At 40.2% G+C, this 18,576-nt stretch overlaps 1 protein-coding gene across 1 annotated transcript in view; it reads left to right on the top strand.

Annotated features, from left to right (window-relative positions):
• EXOC4 (exocyst complex component 4) overlaps positions 1 to 18,576 on the top strand; it is a 716,245-nt gene that overhangs the window by 300,514 nt on the left and 397,155 nt on the right. The window contains exon 10 of the mRNA XM_077471880.1: positions 1,086 to 1,179. Coding sequence (XP_077328006.1) covers positions 1,086 to 1,179 — 94 coding nt within the window. The remainder of the gene's footprint in view (positions 1 to 1,085; positions 1,180 to 18,576) is intronic.

Genomic DNA, 18,576 nt, shown 5'->3' on the forward strand with positions numbered 1-18,576 from the left:
ACTCCTGTTGCTGTCAATCAAATGCAGTGGGGGGGGAGGGGAGTACGGCTCCATAGACACACAGCTCAGGAGTGAGCAGACACCATGTGCCCCTATAGCAAACAGCTTGCTATCGGGACATACAAAGAGTAGGAAGAGCCAGAATCGTGGCCGAGGGACCCGAGAAGAGGATGATTGGGGCCGCTCTGTGCTATGCTATTGCACAGAGCAAATGAGTATAATATATTTTGTTGTTTAAATTATTATTATTTTTTTTTAATGTTAACCTTTAGTAACAAATTAAGATAGGTATGTCCCATTGTTGTTGAGGTCTGATTATCGACCAGTGAACTATATGATATGATATGGACACCAGTATATGTACAACTATGAAAGGAAATGTATAACGCTAAATGTTAAGGGTGGGTTCACACCTGAATCGTACAGGAAAACTGTCTGCAATCCTATACAATTCCTGTGTGATTCAGTGAGGTGGGATTTTCAGCTAACTAATTTGTTTGGGCTGAAATTGCTTGGATCACGTAAAAAGTAGTGAATGCACTACTATGGTACCCGTGCGATCTGGTGTTGGCAAACGCACTGTATTTGCAATCTGTCTTTGGGATGTCATTCAAAATATATTGACACCCGCGACAGATTGTACACTCAGTGTGTTTTAAAATGGGAGTTTGTTCTGGTGTTAACAAGCCTTCAGCCTATTTTTTTTATTTGTTATAACCTTATTACAATGAAAATGTGTTTTTATTATATATATACTGTATTTGTGTAACAGTCCAATACACCCACTATAGTATTGGATACATTTTAGATCCAGTATTTTTGGATATAGTCTGTTGCAACTACCACATCAACAGGAGTGATGCTGGTAGATGATGGTTATCACTAACCACTACAGGAGCTTGATTAAAGACTGATTTTATTTAATCATCATTGTTATTATTATTATTTACATTGTCAGGCTCAGAGCTTTACATAATGTATAAAACCACTAAAATATTTTTATTAAACAATAATAAAAAATACTTCATATTTCGGAAATGTATATTCCTTTTTATCCTTAACATTTTTACTTCTATTTTACACAGGTGGCCATGACGACAATTTAATGGGTGGAGGAGCTAGATTTGTCTGCAAGCCAGGAGCCAGAAACATCACAATCATATTCCATCCTTTGCTCAGGTAGGCTGATTATTATCATGTAATCCTCTAAATATGCGGGATCACCAAAAGTGTCTACAGGAAGAACAGTTTTCTTTTCTTATTGTACATTACAGGATACCGGTTTCCCTAAAAGGAGTATGACCAAAACTTTTTTTGTCTAAACTTCTATTCTGGGTCACAGGAGTGCATTTTATTTGTGCTTTGCTGTGACCCAGGCTAAAACCTTTTGACAGCTCACATCATAGAGCCAGTCCAGACTTTTGAAGCATCCCGACAATGTTGGGATCCATCCAGATGCCCGACCGGCAGTTGGCTCAGCTTGTCAGAGTGTTGCTAATAGCCTCCTGCCCCCTCCACAGCCCAGTGCTCCAGTGAGTGCTGGAGGGTCAGAGCAGAGAGTAGTGACTGCCACTCACTGCTCTCTACTCATAACGGACCGAGAACTGAGCAATCAGCGGTCATGTGATTGCTCAGTTCTCGGGCGTAGAGTCGGCAGGGGACGAGTATATATTTTTGTTTTTTAATTAGCCCTTCACCTTTAAACTTTGAATGCCACCAACATAAGGCATATGGAGGAACAGAACCACTTCTAATTGGCCAGGTCAGTATGCCTTCATCGCCTGCATTCTCCACCCTTCTATAAGCTCATGGTTGCTCCAGCGATCATGAGCTTAGATCATATTAGTCCTCTTGACTGTCCTGATTAAATGAAAAGGTAAAATTTGTGGCTGACAACTTGCTGTTTATAGCAGTCCATTCAAAAATGTATTCAGACTTCTGAAATTTCACTGAAACACCCAAAAGTTGCAAAAATTTACTTTAAAAACAAAGATGAATTCTGTCCTTCCTCAGGTCTGGTGTGGACTAACAACTGGCCTTGAGTATCATTAAAGGGTAACTCAACTCTCGTGGGAAAATATTGCAAATAAAAAACTATTATAGCTTATATAATTCTAACACAAGCCATATTGTAATATAACATTATGAAAAGTTATCTTTCCATTTCAAAATGCAGTGCTGTGATTTTCTGTAAAATGCAATGCAGTAACCTGGCGTTCTGTACACAGATGGTATACGGCAAGCCCCTCAGAAATGTACTTTCCTACTTGTATGATTGGCTCATTGATTTTCTCAGATAAAAATCAGATCAGAGCAGAGGCATCCTCTTTAACCACTTCAGCCCCCCCCCCCCCCTAAGGTTTTACCCTCTTAATGACCAGAGCATGTTTTTGCGATTCGGCACAATCATTGCTCGGTTGTGCGATGTTGTACCCAAACAAAATTGACGTCCCTTTTTCCCCCCACAAATAGAGCTTTATTTTGGTTGTATTTGATCACCTCTGCCATTTTTTTTTTTGCTCTAAAAACAAAAAACAACAATTTTGAAAAAAAAGAAAAAAACAATATTTTTTACTTTTTGCTATAATAAATATCCCCCAAAAATATATAAAAAAATAAAATTTCTTCCTCAGTTTAACCCAATATGTATTCTTCTACATTTTTTTGGGTAAAAAAAATTGCAGTAAGAGTATATTGGTTGGTTTGCACAAAAGTTTTAGAGTCTACAAAATAGGGGATAGATTTATGGCATTTTTATTCGTTTTTTTTTGTTTTGTTTTTTTAGTAATGGCGGCGACCTGCAATTTTTATCAGGACTGTGACATTGCAGCGGACAGATCGGACACTTTTGACACTATTTTGGAACTATTGACATTTATACAGCGATCAGAGCTAAAAATACTGGCAGGGAAGGGGTTAAACACTAGGAGTGATCAAGGGGTTAAATGTGTTCCCTTAGTGTGTGTTAACTGTAGGGGGATGGGCTACCACTGACATGACAGATATCACTGTTTCCGATGACAGGGAACAGAAGATCCCTGTCATGTCACTAGGCAGAAGGGGGAAATACCTTTTTTACGAGTCTGCGGGAATCATGGGCACGCTCCCAGGGCGGGTGCGCGCCCTCTACCTCGGGATTACGAAGGAGGGCATGCCCTTTTGCGCACCCGTGCCATTCTGCCGACTTATGCCTGTGTGCGGCGGTCGGAAAGCGGTTAACAAACATTTTAGTTTTGGTGAGATCCGAAAGAATTACTTCTAAAGGTATTCAAACCCTGACACTTTCCTCATTAGATCCCTACAAGTGTCGCAGTTGATCAATAATGAAAAAGTCACCTCCATTCACATTCACTTTCCACATTGGCACAGACAATCAAACAGCTATTTGGGTTTAAATCTGCAACAAAGTTTGTTTAAATCCTTGCAATGTACATAAATCACCCAAAGGTTGATGTTTTTTTTTTTCTCAACGGAAGTGGAGTTACTTTTAAATGCAGCATTAAACGCTAAAGCAACTATTTATTATATTGCAGCTTACCAAGTCTTCGACGTAATGGCTGCATTTTTTTTTAGGCTTTCTTTCTTTTTTTTTTTCTTTTTTTTTCACCTGGTGATCCAGCTAGTAAGTCTTGTTTTTCCATAGAACAAGCTCTCCTGCAAATGTAGCAGTTACAGGGTTGACACAAAGCAACTGGCAGAGGTGCTTACAATGATCAGATTTTAACTTCTTGTGTAACCGTAGTGTTCGCTGGAGTTTGGCTTCAATTTGGTAGTGTATTTCCATCTAACACTCTGCTCCCATCCCTTTAAAGCATGTTATATAGCACAGTGCTTGTGTTGTGTAATTTGTTCCTTTCTATCACCTGAAATATCTGGCTGATCCTGCCTGGCTATGCCCGCCCCTCTGTAAACTGACCATGGTTTATCATGGCTGCTGAGCCCTGACACCATGGTCAGTTTACATGCCTCCGCCATCTGCAGCTCTCCTGTTGTCCTCTGTCCTCCTCTCCCCCCTCCCCTCCCTGCCTGTCAGCTAGTGACAGTTCAGCTTTGGCTGTACTTCTCCTTTAAGGCACATTTTGCCAGATATGTTGGTGCTTCATGGGCTTGTCAACATCAGTCATCTGCTTCCTAGATATATAAGGCTGCCCCCAGTGTTAATATCATTATTGAAAATATTTTCTGTTCTGTTTTCTTCAGCTGCACTGCATGTTCTCTGTGACATAAACTAAAGGAGAATAACATTAGAATGAAGTCAATTGATGAAAACTGACCAATGTCAATTGCAATTTTCGTTTAGTCAACTAAAATCTAATGAGTTCAGTTAAAGCGGTTCTGCACCTAAAATAAAAAGATTAAAAGCCAGCAGCTACTAATATTGCAGTTGCTGACTTTTAATAAAATCACACTTGCTTGTCCCAGGGTCCAGCGATGTCGGCGGCAGATGACGAGCGATCGCTCGTCTCGCTGCTGCCCCCGCCGCCATCCTGTCAGGGAATCGGGAAGTGAAGCATTACAGCTTCACTGCCCGGTTCCCTACTGCGCATGCGCGAGTTGCGCTGCACGTCTCTTATGGTCCCCCGCTGTGTCTCTGGGAACTGGTGTGTTTCCCAGAACACAACTGGGGGGGGGGCGGGGTGTCTGCGGCGCTCTGGCCGGAAGTGGGTGCAGATACCTGGATTATCCAGGTAACTGCACCCCGCTTCCCCCTGAAAGGTGCCGATTGTGGCACCGGAGGGGGGAGGGATCAGATTAGCGGAACTTCCCCTTTAGGGTGAAGAACCGCTTTAAATTGTAATGCATTATTTAAGCATTTTTATAGACATTCAGAACTCATTATATACTCCTGGAGTAAAAATCTAACACCATGTTATTATTCATATTATTAAGGTTTGAACATGTGCTACAGACACAGATTTAGCCTTTGTGATATATACTGTCTTTAGAAAACAAAATCAAGTTTCATAAACCAACAAAAATATTGCTTTTTGACAGACAGAAGTGCAACTTCAAAATATCAACCGCTTGGTGCTGGCACCTCCAGGCCCTTTTTAAGAGGTTTATGATGCTGGAAGGTGGGAGGAGGCTTAAGATCACGTGACCACCATGATTGAAAGCTTCCGGTTAGGCAACAGTAACTGTGCACATGCTTTCGGCACAGGTGTATTGGGGGCAATTCATGCAAATATGTGTCCCCTCGGCACTAAGAACCAGGCGCAGAAAGGCTGCATATTTATGCGCGGCTGGTGCCAAGCAGTTAAAAACCCCCCCACCCCCAAAAAACTGTAATCTCTATAGGCTGTAATGCCAGGCTGAAAGTGGGGAGGGGGAAGAGAATGAGATAGATCGAGTGCACAGGGCAGGATACATTTTACTTTGGGGAAGGGGAGGTAACCTGCAAGTGGGGATGGTTAAGTAAATGGAAGTGAGGAAAGTGAACAAGGCAGAGAACTGGACAGTCTGGGGAGGCTGTTTCCTTTTTTTTTTTTTTTTTTTTTTATCAAATGCTTTTTTATTGATTTTTTTTTTTTTCATTATACAACAAAAACTCAATAACCCACAAATCATTCCCCCAAATACTCCCACCCAAATGCAACTCCACAGAGTTGTGGAGGCTGTTTCTTTACACAGTGCTAAGCACTGTTACGTTGCTGGGAGGGGAAACGCTCATCATGTTACATCCAGACAGACACAATTCGAATGGAAGCGTTCCTCTTCTGTCGTTTGCAGGACATTGTTCCAGAACTCCCAGGCAGCAGGCACAATGAGGGAGCCTGTGTCTCTCAGCCAGTACAGCTTTCCAATAAAGTCAGTGGGCAGGGGCTTTAAAAGAGAGGGAGAGTGCTAAGTAAAGTGGAAGTTCAGGTGGGCATTGGATATTTTTGTAGACTAAAATAAGACTAAGGCCTCTTTCAGATGAACGATCCATTCAGGTCCGCCTGTCAGTTTTTTAGGCGGACCTGAACGGTTACTCCATAGACCTCTATGGAGCGTTGTATGTCAGCGGATGTCAGCCCCACATCCAATCACTTTTCAAAGCTTGCCGCCTCAACCCCCGAAACATCTCTAAACGACGTCCCTTTCTAACCAATGAAACCACAAAGCTCCTGATTCACTCCCTGGTTATCTCTCACCTTGACAACTGCAACTCCCTCCTCATTGGCTTAACTTTAAATAGACTATCCCCCTTCAGTCCATCATGAATGCTGCTGCCAGACTCATCCAACTTACAAACCGCACAGTGTCTGCTACCCCTCTCTGCCAATCCCTCCATTGGCTGCCACTTGCCCAACAAATTAAATTTAAAATACTAACACTTTCAAAGCCATCCACAACTCTGCCCCCAGCTACATCACTAGCCTTGTCTCAAAATACCAATCTAATCGCCCACTTCGTTCCTCCCAAGACCTCCTGCTCTCTAGCTCCCTCATCACCTCCTCCCATATCTGCCTCCAGGACTTCTCCCGAGCCTCGCCCATCCTCTGGAATTCACTACCCCAATCTGTCAGAATGTCTCCAAATTTATCCACTTTTAGGCGATCCCTGAAAACTTTCCTCTTCAGAGAAGCCTATCCTGCCTGCATCTAACAACTGCACCATTTTCTCCATGAGCCCATCCCCACAGCTATTACCCTTTTGTATAACGTGACCCTCCCTCCTAGATTGTAAGCTCGAACGAGCAGGGCCCTCTGATTCCCCCTGTCTTTAATTGTATTGTGTTGTAATGTCTACCCTAATGTTGTAAAGCGCTGCGTAAACTGTTGCCTCTATATAAATCCTGTATAATAATATAATAATACTAATAATGTCCACTGATATCCGACCCGCTCCGATCCAAAAAAGTGCGACGGAGGAAAAAGCTACTTTTCCATCCGTCATCGGATCGGGTGACGGCGGACTCTGCGGTCCATCGTCATCCGATCTCCCATAGGGGAGAGCAGTGCTCTGACAGGTCCGTCCCTGCACAGTGTGCAGAGACAGACCTGTCATCTTCCTGCTCAGTGGCGATCAACAGAGCGATCCCCACTGAGCAAGCGGATGTCCACCTGGCGGATCATCATGGATCCGTCCCTTGTGAAAGAGGCCTAAAAGTAGAATAATTCAGATGACTAAAATATGACTAAAACTAAATTTGATGTCAAAATTAAAAGTGGCCGCCACTTAGTCTGTTGTGTTCGTGTTTGATAAGCTCTACCAGATGGATGTTCAAGCTTCCTCTGATAGCTGTTTCTGGTGTAAGGAAGGTGCCACCTTCTGTTCGTATGATCTCCTTATTGCTTGCTACAAAACTGAGGCTAGCTGGGAGTGGGATTATTTTGGGGTCATTTTGAGACGCCCATGTCCTGTACTTTACTGCATCAGACTGATTTTACAGATAGAGATGGTAACTAAAAAAAAAAAGCTTCTTTTCTTTTGTCTCTAGCAAAAAGCTTCTTTCTTTCATATTTCCAGGGCATATTAGAACATAAAAGGAAAGCACTGCCTAGCTACACTAAACACATTTATTTATTATCAATAACTGATGAGCTAAATGATGAAAGTAATTGTCTTATCTTCTATTTTAATTACCCATTGCTTGTGTTTCCTATGTAGAGCTTAAGGAATTAAAACCTAGGTTTAGTAGGCTCTTTGATAGTGTCATGTTGGTGACCCATTTATTACTGTACGTCCTGTGCTGTGAATTCTTATATTGATCTAAGTAACATGCTTTCAGCGGACAATTTAGCTGAAGCATGCTGCTGGTGCTTTTGAGGTCAGCACAGAGAGGGAAAGAGAGACCAAGAGAGGCAAAGAAAAATGATTAAGCTTCTATTTTGATCTGATGGAGTCAAAGCATGGTCAGAGGTTGAGCTAGAAAGGTGAAATTAAATTTAATTTCTCCTGATTTTGAACAATGCGGCAGTCACCAGCACACTCTTGTGAAGTGCTCCTGACAACAAGTCACTCATTTTAAAGTTTCACTCAAGTCCTTGATGAGTTTGTTCCCATTTACTCTGACCTTTAATAAACCCTCAGAACTAAGCGTCTCTATGGAAAGCGCAAAATTGATCTGCTAAAATACAATATTTTCTGTCTGTATAATTCAGTAAAATGGACATGCTCAGAAATGCATGTATTGAGGATTACAATGAAATGATTACAATGACATGCACATTCCCAAATTAGGTACTGTTTCTTAGTGAAAACATTATTATTATTTTTTTTTTATACCAAAGCTTACCGTAATAAAGATTTTATATGCAATTGTGAATGCACATAATCATTGTATATATGTAACCTTGGAAAGGCTGACCACAGTGCTTTACCATTCCATGTACAGTTTATGGTCCTCAGAGTGCAGTCGATTTCTAGAATCCAGTTATTTGCATGTGTGCCGGTGCTACCTTTATAAAGGATGTGCTATGAATTTGTTAGATGACCTTTTCAGAAATAATGATAAAGTGAACTAATGCCCTACTCCTATCCCTTTCTGACCCCCCCAGTCAAGGTTCACCCCCATGGGCGTTTCAGTTTCCCCATCCAAGCAGCCAAGTGCAGTGGTCCTGGGGTTTGAAAATCTGAATTTTTCTTTCTTTAGGGATGCCAGGATGGATTAGAGAGGTTCTAATTGGTCAGTGTGGTCACGTGCCAGCACTGACCAGTCAGAACCACTCTGATCCATCTGAACCCCAGGTCTGCTGCATCAGATTGCTTGGATGATAAAACCAAATCACTCACAGGAGGTCAATGCAGCAGGGACTGGAAGGGGTGTAGGATGTTTTTAAAGTATATTTAAACCAAAGCTTTCTTCCCTTTAAAGCAAAATTAAAATCCTCTGATCCTTTACAGCCAAAGAACGGCTGAAGGAATGGAGAAATGTAACAGTTATGTATGCCTTGGATATAGCACACAGACAAATATTTGGGTCAGTGGCGCTACCTGTTAACAGAAGGCAGTATCTGACAAAAGGGCAAAGACAAGCAGAACAGAACAAACAGTCCTGTGATCAGAAGCTGCAGTCCAAGCCCAACATCGCCTGTGAGGAGCGCTCAGCTGAGCTACAAATCAGAAATATGCTAATGTTCATGTCCATCTAACCTGGAGCCCAAGGGACGCCTTTAGAGTCTACAAAGTCACATCTCTTTTATTTGTACTTTGATTTTTATTTTTTCATTTTTTATTATATTTTTGTATATTGGATGCAACACTATTGCACAATATTTTATTTTTTATTGAATTAATGTATTATATGGACTTCCATATGTCACATGAAAGTATTGGGACACTATAATATGTACTTTTGCATAGTATATTATTTTCTTTTTTATTTGGGGTAACTGGTATGATTGATTTACTTATGGTACATATATTTTTGTCACTATATTTTGGTATATCAGATCAATGTATATACACACCCACTAGGAACCCTTAGGCATAGGCAGTATTTTGGTGTAATCTGCCTATGGGGGCTATACTGTGAATTTGCTCACCTGCACGTATTTTGAGGGTGTTTGCCCTGCACATATCTCAAGGTATTACCCCCATAGGGGCCTTGCTCTAGCCCCTAGGTGAGGATGATAAGTGCTTAGTTTTATTGCATATCTTATACCTGCGGTTGCAGCGCCCCTTTTTTCTTCTGTTAACAGGTAACGCCACTGACCCCAATTTTTGTCTGTTTGCTATATATCTAGAGCCCCCTTAAGGGAGGCAGCCACCTTTCTACGTTATCCTAAGTGCGGCTTTTTTTCCATTCTTAAGACTCCATGCACACTGGAGCTCATAAACTGCAGTTTATTGGAGTTTGGGCATTTTTTTTTTTAAAAGCCCATAAACTCCACTCTATGTTAGCCTATGTGTCCATGCACACATGGATGTTTTTTTAGCTTTAATGAGCACTGGAGTTTATGGGCTTTTTTCTGAACGCCAGAAATTTCCGTACAAAGTGCAGTTTTTCACCGCCAAAAAAGACAAACATGCATAAACGCTCATAAACACGCGTTAATTAGTGTTCGGCGTTCTATTTTTTCAATGCATTGTTGGAGTTTGGAATGCACTGTGGGATTTTTTGGAGTTTTCTCTATGTATTTTTATTAAAAACGCCCTTAAACGCTAACATTCATAAACGCTAGTACAAAATGCTGTTAAAAGCAGGCTTTTCAACCAGCGTTTTCTGCCAGCAATCTGGCATCCAGAAAAAGCTTTTTTGAGCTTCAGTGTGCATGGAGCCTTATACATGTATGCCTTGGATGTAACTGTTTTGGGAAATAGATTGATCAATGGGTTTAGCTCCAGTTGAAGTTTTGGATAGAGTATGGTTAAAATGCCTAAAGTTTTTTTATTTTTTTATTTTTTTTCTGTCCCATTGGAAAGTTATTTTCCTGCCTCAAGACACACCAGTGAGAGAAAGAATCTTTGCGTAAGGGAGAGATCGATCCTCTTATTAGCCCTTGTACACATGGTTGGAGAATCCGTCGGAATGTGTCCTATCGCACCGTGTTGTCGGATAATCCAACTGTGTGTGGCATGCATCGGACTGATTCCGTCTGAATATCCGTCGGACCCAATTTTCCAACATGTTGGAAATATTTCCCGACCAACTGGTTTGATCGGACATACTCCGATCATGTGTAGAGAATTTTGATCGGACCAAGTGCCACGCATGCTCAGATCAAATTCCTACATCAAAGCTATTGGCTACTAGCCTGAACGTAGTCCCATCGTAACGAAATTACGTCATCACGTTCTGAATGATCGGATTTTCTGACAACTTAGTCCGACCGTGTGTATGCAACAGTTTCAGACAAGATCCGACGGACAAAATCCAACGGGCAAAATCTGACGGATTTGGTTGTGGAAATCTCCGACCGTGTGTACAGGGGCTTACAGGTGTTCCACTGGAAGATTTCCTCTCCATTGCTGAACCAGTGACAACCTAAAATTTTACATTTCTCTCCACTTCCAGTTCAGTTGACAGCAAACAATTCTCCCCATTGGTGATACTGACAGGGGTTTTAATCCTTCCTTGATCTATAAAAATAGTTCTGTAGATATAGAGTACTTTAGTTATTAATTTCCCTTGTTGGTTGTTGCTAAAAAATTGTTTTCGAGTTCAAATTTTCATACTCTGTTTGGAATACAGTACATCATCAAGTCTGGTGTTTTCTAAAGGTGGGTACAGACATAAGAAAATGTTTGGGGGACATAGGAATCTGCTTCCCATGGTGGCACACAAAGAAAAGGAGAAAGATTTGCCAGTGTGGGACTCCAGAAATATAGATTTGGGGCCGCTCTGTGCAGTATGATTCCAAGAGCAGCTGAGTATAACATGTTTATTTTAATCTATTAAAAAATGAAGCTGTATAACCACTTTAGGAGTGTTGTTCAATTTTATTCTTGTATTTTATACGTTTTTTTGTTTTGACTGCATGTGTATTCAATAACCTTCAGACTGAATAAAAGGCTTGAATGTTGCTTGGCTTTTCCAGTGGAAGACACTTTCTTATCGTGGCACACAAATGCTTGGCTCTGGAGGGTAGTAATGATCAGACATATGTTTTACTGAGCATTTAGTTACAGATGTAGGACCTCATCAAGGGAGTTATCTGACTGGGCGATGGTTAAGACTGGCAGGGAGGCTAACAGGCTCTGAATTGCAGTTCAGTAATAGTACAATGCTTGTTTAAATATCAGCCACATTTTATTAGTATCAGTATGTAATTAGCAGGGAAATGTAGCCTGAAAGGAAAAGCAAGGCACAGCTATTTTCAGCACTGGACAGCTCATGGAAATTAGTGTGTAGAATCATCACGGCTATGGGGAATCTGTTAAAAAACAGTCTAAAAATATTCTCTTGATTCAGCTATTCTTGTGATTTATTTTCTGCATTTTAATTGTGGAACAGTGAAGCTGAAAGTTTATCTTCACTGTTAGTGATGTCAGGGCTCTATGATAATTACACTGCGTGTGAGTCTTTGCAGTTCTAGAGGCTTTTTAGATAGGAGTTTTGCTTTGTAACACAATGGTTTTTTATGGTCAGGATAGGCAAAATTGACAATTCAGTTTTGCACTTCGGGTCTGGTATAGACTTTAAGGGGACCCACATGCAAAACAAATGGCCTGGGATCCTCCCCAAAATCCATACCAGATCTTTATCTGGGGCCGGGGTTGTGGGGAGGAGGCCCTTGTCCTCATCAACAAGTTGCCCCCCCCCCCCCCCCCAATATTGAGGGCATGTGGCCTGTTATGGTTCAGGAAGGGGGGAGGTGCACGCAAACCCCCACCCTTTCCTGGCCTGACTGGCTGCATGCTTTGATAAGGGTCTGGCATGGATTTGGGGGGGGGACCCAACACCATTTTTTAAATGCCTTTTGTATACATTTTGCTGTCAGCGGGTAATCTGGCTCCTTAAAGGGTAACTCCACTTTCATGGGCGAAAAAATAGCAAATAGAAAAAATATTATAGCGTGTGCAATTGTGACACAAGTCATTTTGTAATTGAATGTTATCTAAAACGACCTTTCCTGCAGCCGCTGTAATTTTCTGAAAATGCAGTGCAATATGGCTACCTGGAGGTGTTCTGTACACAGAATGTGTACTGACCATCCCCAGAAACACAATTTCCTGCTTGTGTGATTGGCTCACTGATTTTCTCAGAAGTCTGCCTAAGATGCAGGCCTCCTCGTTAGTGCTCCGCAGCTGCACAGATAGTTGGTAATTATGAAACCACTCCCATTAGACCCACTCAGCACAGAGGAACAAACAATGGTTTCTTCAGACTAACAAAAGGTAGAAATCTGCAACAAAGTTTGTTATAATCCTTGCAATGTATATAGATCACCCAAAGGGGGAATATTTTTTTTACCAACAAAAGTGGAATTGCACTTTAACAACCGATGACTAATCCCTGCTAGTTGTTAGGCTGCTGGCAGATTAAAAATGTATGAAATATGTACCAAGTCGCACTGCAGCTGCACTACAAAATGACATTGAAAATCGAATCAAAATTGCGCTGCACTAGTTTGTACCTAGCCTTACTTGACAATTTTCTCCAGTTGTAATAGCAGATCAGGGACTTCTCAGCTGTAGCAAATATGAAAATTACAAAAAAGTATTTTGTATCTAGAGTAAAACTAGCCCTTTTTTAACCACTAGCCGACCAGCTCACGCAGATATACTGCAGCAGGTCGGCTCTCCTGCACGAACCGAATTGTCTATATGTAGATCCGTGCAGGGAGGATAGCAGGCATGGGAACGTGCCCGTGGATCCCACAGACTCTGTCTGCTGGCGACCTGCAATCACAGTGAGGAGAGGCAGAACAGGGAACAGCCTTTGTAAACAATGCGATTGCCCATTTTGCCAGATGACATGACAGAGATCTACTGTTCCCAGTGATCGGGACCAGTAATCTCTGTCATGTCCCTGGCAGCCAACCCCCCCTACAGTTAGAACACACCTAGGGGAAACACTTAACTCCTTGATCACCCCCTAGTGTTAACCCCTTACCTGCTAGTGTAATTTTTACATTGAGCAGTGCATTTTTATAGCACTAATCAATGAATAATATCACTGGTCCCCAAAAAGTTTCATTTGGAGTCAGATTTATCTACCACAATGTCACAGTCCCGCTAAAAATCGCAGAACACCGCCATTACCAGTAAAAGCAAAACAAAAAAAAGTGCCTAAATCTATCCCGTAGTTTGTAAATGCGATGACTTTTGCACAAACCAATATATGCCTATTACATAGTACCAAAAATATGTAGAAGAATATATATCGGCCTAAACTGATGAATACATTTGTTTCTTTTTTATATTTTTTTTGGGATGTGTGTTATAGCAGAAAGTAAAAAAAAAAAGTGTATGTGTATATGTATGTATATGTATATGTACATATATATATATATATATATATATATATATAATATAATTTTTTTTATTTTCTTTTTTTTATTTATAGCGCAAAAAATAAAAACTGCAGATCAAATACCTCCAAAAGAAAGCTCTATTTGGGGGTAAAAAAGGAGTTTTGTTTGGGTACAGCATGGGACGACCGCATAATTGTCAGTTAAAGTGACGCAGTGCTGTATCACAAAAAATGGCCTGGTCATTACGGGGGCAAATCCTTCCTGGTTGCAATTATTGCTATCCAACTAATAAATTTTTTTTTCTATGTATATGTGTATATATGTATGTATATGTGTGTGTGTGTATATATATATATATATATATATATATATATATATATATATATATATATATATATATATATATATATATATATATATATATATATATATATATATATATATAGTTTTAAAGAGAAAATTAAATAATTGTTTAAATTCAGTACCACCAAAAGTAAGTCTTTATTTGCTCCCCCCCCCCCCCCCCAAAAAAAAAAAGAAAATATATTTGTATCCAATGGTGTAATGGGTAATGATAAAGTTATTGCCCAAAGTTAACATTGGGCTTTGGCCAAAAGGAAGTTAACAGATGCTCTCTTATTTAACTCACTAGCACCGAAGCTGTTAATGGGTTTCAGAATGAGATTAGTTGGTGTTTATTCTACGTACTGTATTCTATTTTTTTGTTATAAATCTGCTACATTAGTACTTTGCCCAGTCTAACAGTTTTGTGCAGTATGTATTTAATCAGTGGTGACAACTTCTAAAAATATTAAGGTAGCTCTACTCAATCCTGATGACAGAGCCTAAAATCACTTACTCTACTTCAAACTCTGAAAACTAATATGTGATACATTAGTAAGAGACAGGTTGTCAAAAGAAGTGCAACATCTGATCAGTCAAAATCCAAGTTTGTAAATTGTCTTTGTCCTTTTGTGTCTAAAATCAGACAGCATGTTATCATCAGCACACTGTGCAAACAGTGCCCTAGGGAGACAGATGTGCTAACAGACGCTGAATACTGGAGCATTTGACCCTATAACTTGAAGAATGCATGGTATATTTAATAAGAGATCGAAAATTAAGTGTTTCTAAATGTACATTTTTTTTCTCATACACATCTTTACATGTTATATTCATTTTTTGTTTCTAAACTCATTTTCACCCTTTTGTGTACCTAAATATATATATTTTTTTATTTCAAGTATTTTTTATTCATTTTTAAAATGTACAAAAAAAAAGGGAAAACAGTGAAGCAAATGCCAATATTTTTTTAACACATTTTAAATTTCTAATATTTTTCTTACGGTACTATTGGAGCTCTCTGCAACTTCCACTAAGAGAAATGTACAGCCTATGCCACACGTCTGGCTCCCTGCTGCATTGGAACAGTGTCTGAGTTGTGCTTCCGTCCCATCTTCTGCTGTGCAATTAACACAATACAGCAGAGATGGCATGGCAACTGTGCTTAGCACAAGTTATGACTAGCACAGCACAGCAGAGGTAAAGGTTTTGGATGGAGTAGAGAAGGGAATGTTTGCTGGGTTCTATTGCAGTATGTGTCTTCATAGGGCAGATTTTCCCTGCTATCTGCTATCTCAGTATTGCCTTGGTGGGTCCTAGCCCTTCTCTTCTCCACTTTGCCCCAGTAACATGGCAGACAAAGGACCGAATTTTCAGCCTTAGTGGGGACACTTATAGTAATAAAAAAAAATACTTCAGTTTTAATCCTTTTAAGGATCTTTTACACAGGCGGACTCCGCCTGTGGACCTGCCTGCTTAGTGAGGGATCCTGCACACTGATCCTCAATGAGCAGATAGTTAATAGGTCCTTGTCCTCTCTGCTTATGCAGAGCGGACATGGACACAGTCAGCTTACCTCTATGGGCAGTTGGATGTAAATGGACCGCCTGTCCGTTTACATCCAACTGTCATCCATTCTGATCTGCCATAAGGATGGGGAACGTATCCCCCATCCATCTGTCTCTAGCGGACAGGATTGGATGTTGGCAGGTGTAAATGGACACGTCCGTTTACATTCACCTCTTCTGGGATGACAGTGGATGGCCCGATCGGGTCCTCCTAAAAAACTGACACAGACCCGATCGGCCCTCCCATGTTAAATGACCCTTACTTTTTGTCCAAAAACAAACTATACAAACATTAAGACTTCCTTGCCATCAGAATACACTGATCAGTGCTGCCAACTGTAGCTTGCGGCACTGATTGAGTGGGAAAAAATACTGAAGAGGCTGAATTTCAATCCATGTATGGCCTGCTTTAATCAGGAGCACAGGATTGTCTCTATATTTAAGCTGTCAATATAGATTATTAAATTTGTTGCAACATTTTTTAACCAAACCACACACTCCTAGGGAGGGTCATGCTTATTCTATTACCATACAAGGAGAAGATCATCTTATAATATCACCAGAAATACATACATACATACACACACACACACATATATATATATATATATATATATATATATATATATATATATATATATATATATATAATTTGGCATGGGGTTACCTTAAAATACATACTAGACCCAAAAGGCCTGGTATGCATTGGGGGGGGGGACCCCACGCTGTATTTTATTTGTTTTTACGTTGTCGCCAGTGGGGAACCCACTGATAGCTGAGGAGTCATCCATTGTTAAGGACTCGATGGCCAGCTTCTCGGCTCGCTCCTTAGCAACCAGCTATTGGGGGTGAGACACCCAGGTTGTTTCTGACAAATATCACATGTGACAACGCCAGCAAAACCCTGATGATAAATATTGCATTTTTTTTTAACTCCCTGTTCTGTTTGTAAATTGGAGTTGAGAGCTTACCACGTGTTTTTTTGATATTTACTGGCACATTTTTCATTTTGTGGTAAATACCGCATAATCACAATTAGTTTTTTGTGAATTGGACTTTATTTACCGAATGCAATAATTTGTGCAAATTAGTCATGTGACCATGTTATCCCATCGGGTACACATTAGTGAATTGAACCCAATGCATCATACCATGAGCTTTTACCTAATTTTAGCCTAATGTGATTGTAAGTAAACAAGTGTCTGTGTCCAGTATTAATAAAAAGACTCGGCAATGTTACAGTAATGTCTGTTCTGCCTGCACAAAGGGAATGTAAAAGTCAACTGGCTTGCTTGAACTGTTTATTGCATGCAGGAAGCGTATTCCTTATGATTATTCTGAAGCTCACAAATTATATTTATATGATATTATTGTTGCTCATAAAATGATATGAATGTTTGTTCAGTTTAGTACAACATTGCAAATTTTCCCTACTAGCTCTTGTCGTCTGTTTTATGGTCCACTTTTATTTAATCATTGTAAATGAAATGGAGCGGATATTCCCAGTACAGAGGTTTTGGAGGACCTCATCCAGCACCTGTGATATGGGGGAGTTAGTAGCCATTACTAGGATTGCAGCTCTTTATTTTATATGTCTTTCCATTGTCTTTACGAGAAAAGTGATGACCTTTCTGTTGTATCGGGGAAGCGTTTTGAGTTAATGGCTTTATTTAACCCGTATTCATTGCGTTCAGTCAAGGGTGCTGTACCACATTAAAAGTCCAAGTCATTGTGTGTCAGAAATACAAATAAAAATGGTCATATAGATAAGAGTAAATAGAATGCTTATAAGATGTGTCCCTGTATATAGTGCAAGTAATACATTTATCTCAAATGGGAGGATTTGTTCCTGGAATTCATAGCACTTTTTTCTAAATATGAAAATGCTTTAATATTTCACTCCATCACCCTACCCTAGAATCACCCATTCACATCTCATGGAAATCGGGGTTTAAAATGGAATAACAAAGTTATCCCTACTTATTATAATGTCATTTTTTTTAAATCAAGTGAATGTAGTAGTTACATTAAGTTAAGGTTAATGCACAGGGTGGTGGGGGCCTAATTAATTTGTAATTGAAGTGAAAAATGTTATTTTCCTTTTAATATCATTCAGCAGATCTAATATAAATGAGTTCCATAAACAATTACTTGTGTTCCACAAAAGTGTGTAATTGAGTGATCATATTGATCATTTAGTTTGTTGACTTTCATTCAGAAACTAAAAAGTATAGTTATATGTGTATTTCTGCAGAGAGGGCATATGTTAAAGCGTTATTCAACCCTGGACCCTGCATTCACTATATTTGGTCTCCCACAGTACACAGAAAATGGAAATGCATTTATTTTAGTAAATATAAACTGCTAAATACCTTTTTTTATTAGCAGTATATAGCAGTCTTGTGACCTCTATCAGTGCTTGGTTAAAGCTTGTAGAAGGAGTTTTCATAAAGTACTGGCTGTCCTATCAGGATGCAGGACCACTGACCCATTGTCTGGTCAGTGCTGATCACATGCAATCTCCTAAGAAAAAAACAAACTCTCTAGCAATACACACCAAACTGAGCATGTGCAGCCTGACTCTAGTAACTCTGTCTAAGGCCGCGTACACACGGGCGGACTATCCGTCCAACTAAGTCCGTCAGACAATCCGACAGACAGTCTGTCCTACTTTTGAATGAACGGACTTGACCACACACGACGAACAGACAGTCCGCTGAAAGCTTGCGCGATGACGTGTACGGCACGTACGACGGGACTAGAAATTCGACGTCCAATACACTGCAATGCAACCTTCGGCCGTGTAAATCCTTTCTGAGCAT

This window comes from Lithobates pipiens, unplaced genomic scaffold, assembly GCF_037356315.1.
Source record: "Lithobates pipiens isolate NorthernLeopardFrog02 unplaced genomic scaffold, aLitPip1_a1.2 Scaffold_8, whole genome shotgun sequence".
In the NCBI taxonomy this organism is placed as follows: domain Eukaryota; kingdom Metazoa; phylum Chordata; class Amphibia; order Anura; family Ranidae; genus Lithobates; species Lithobates pipiens.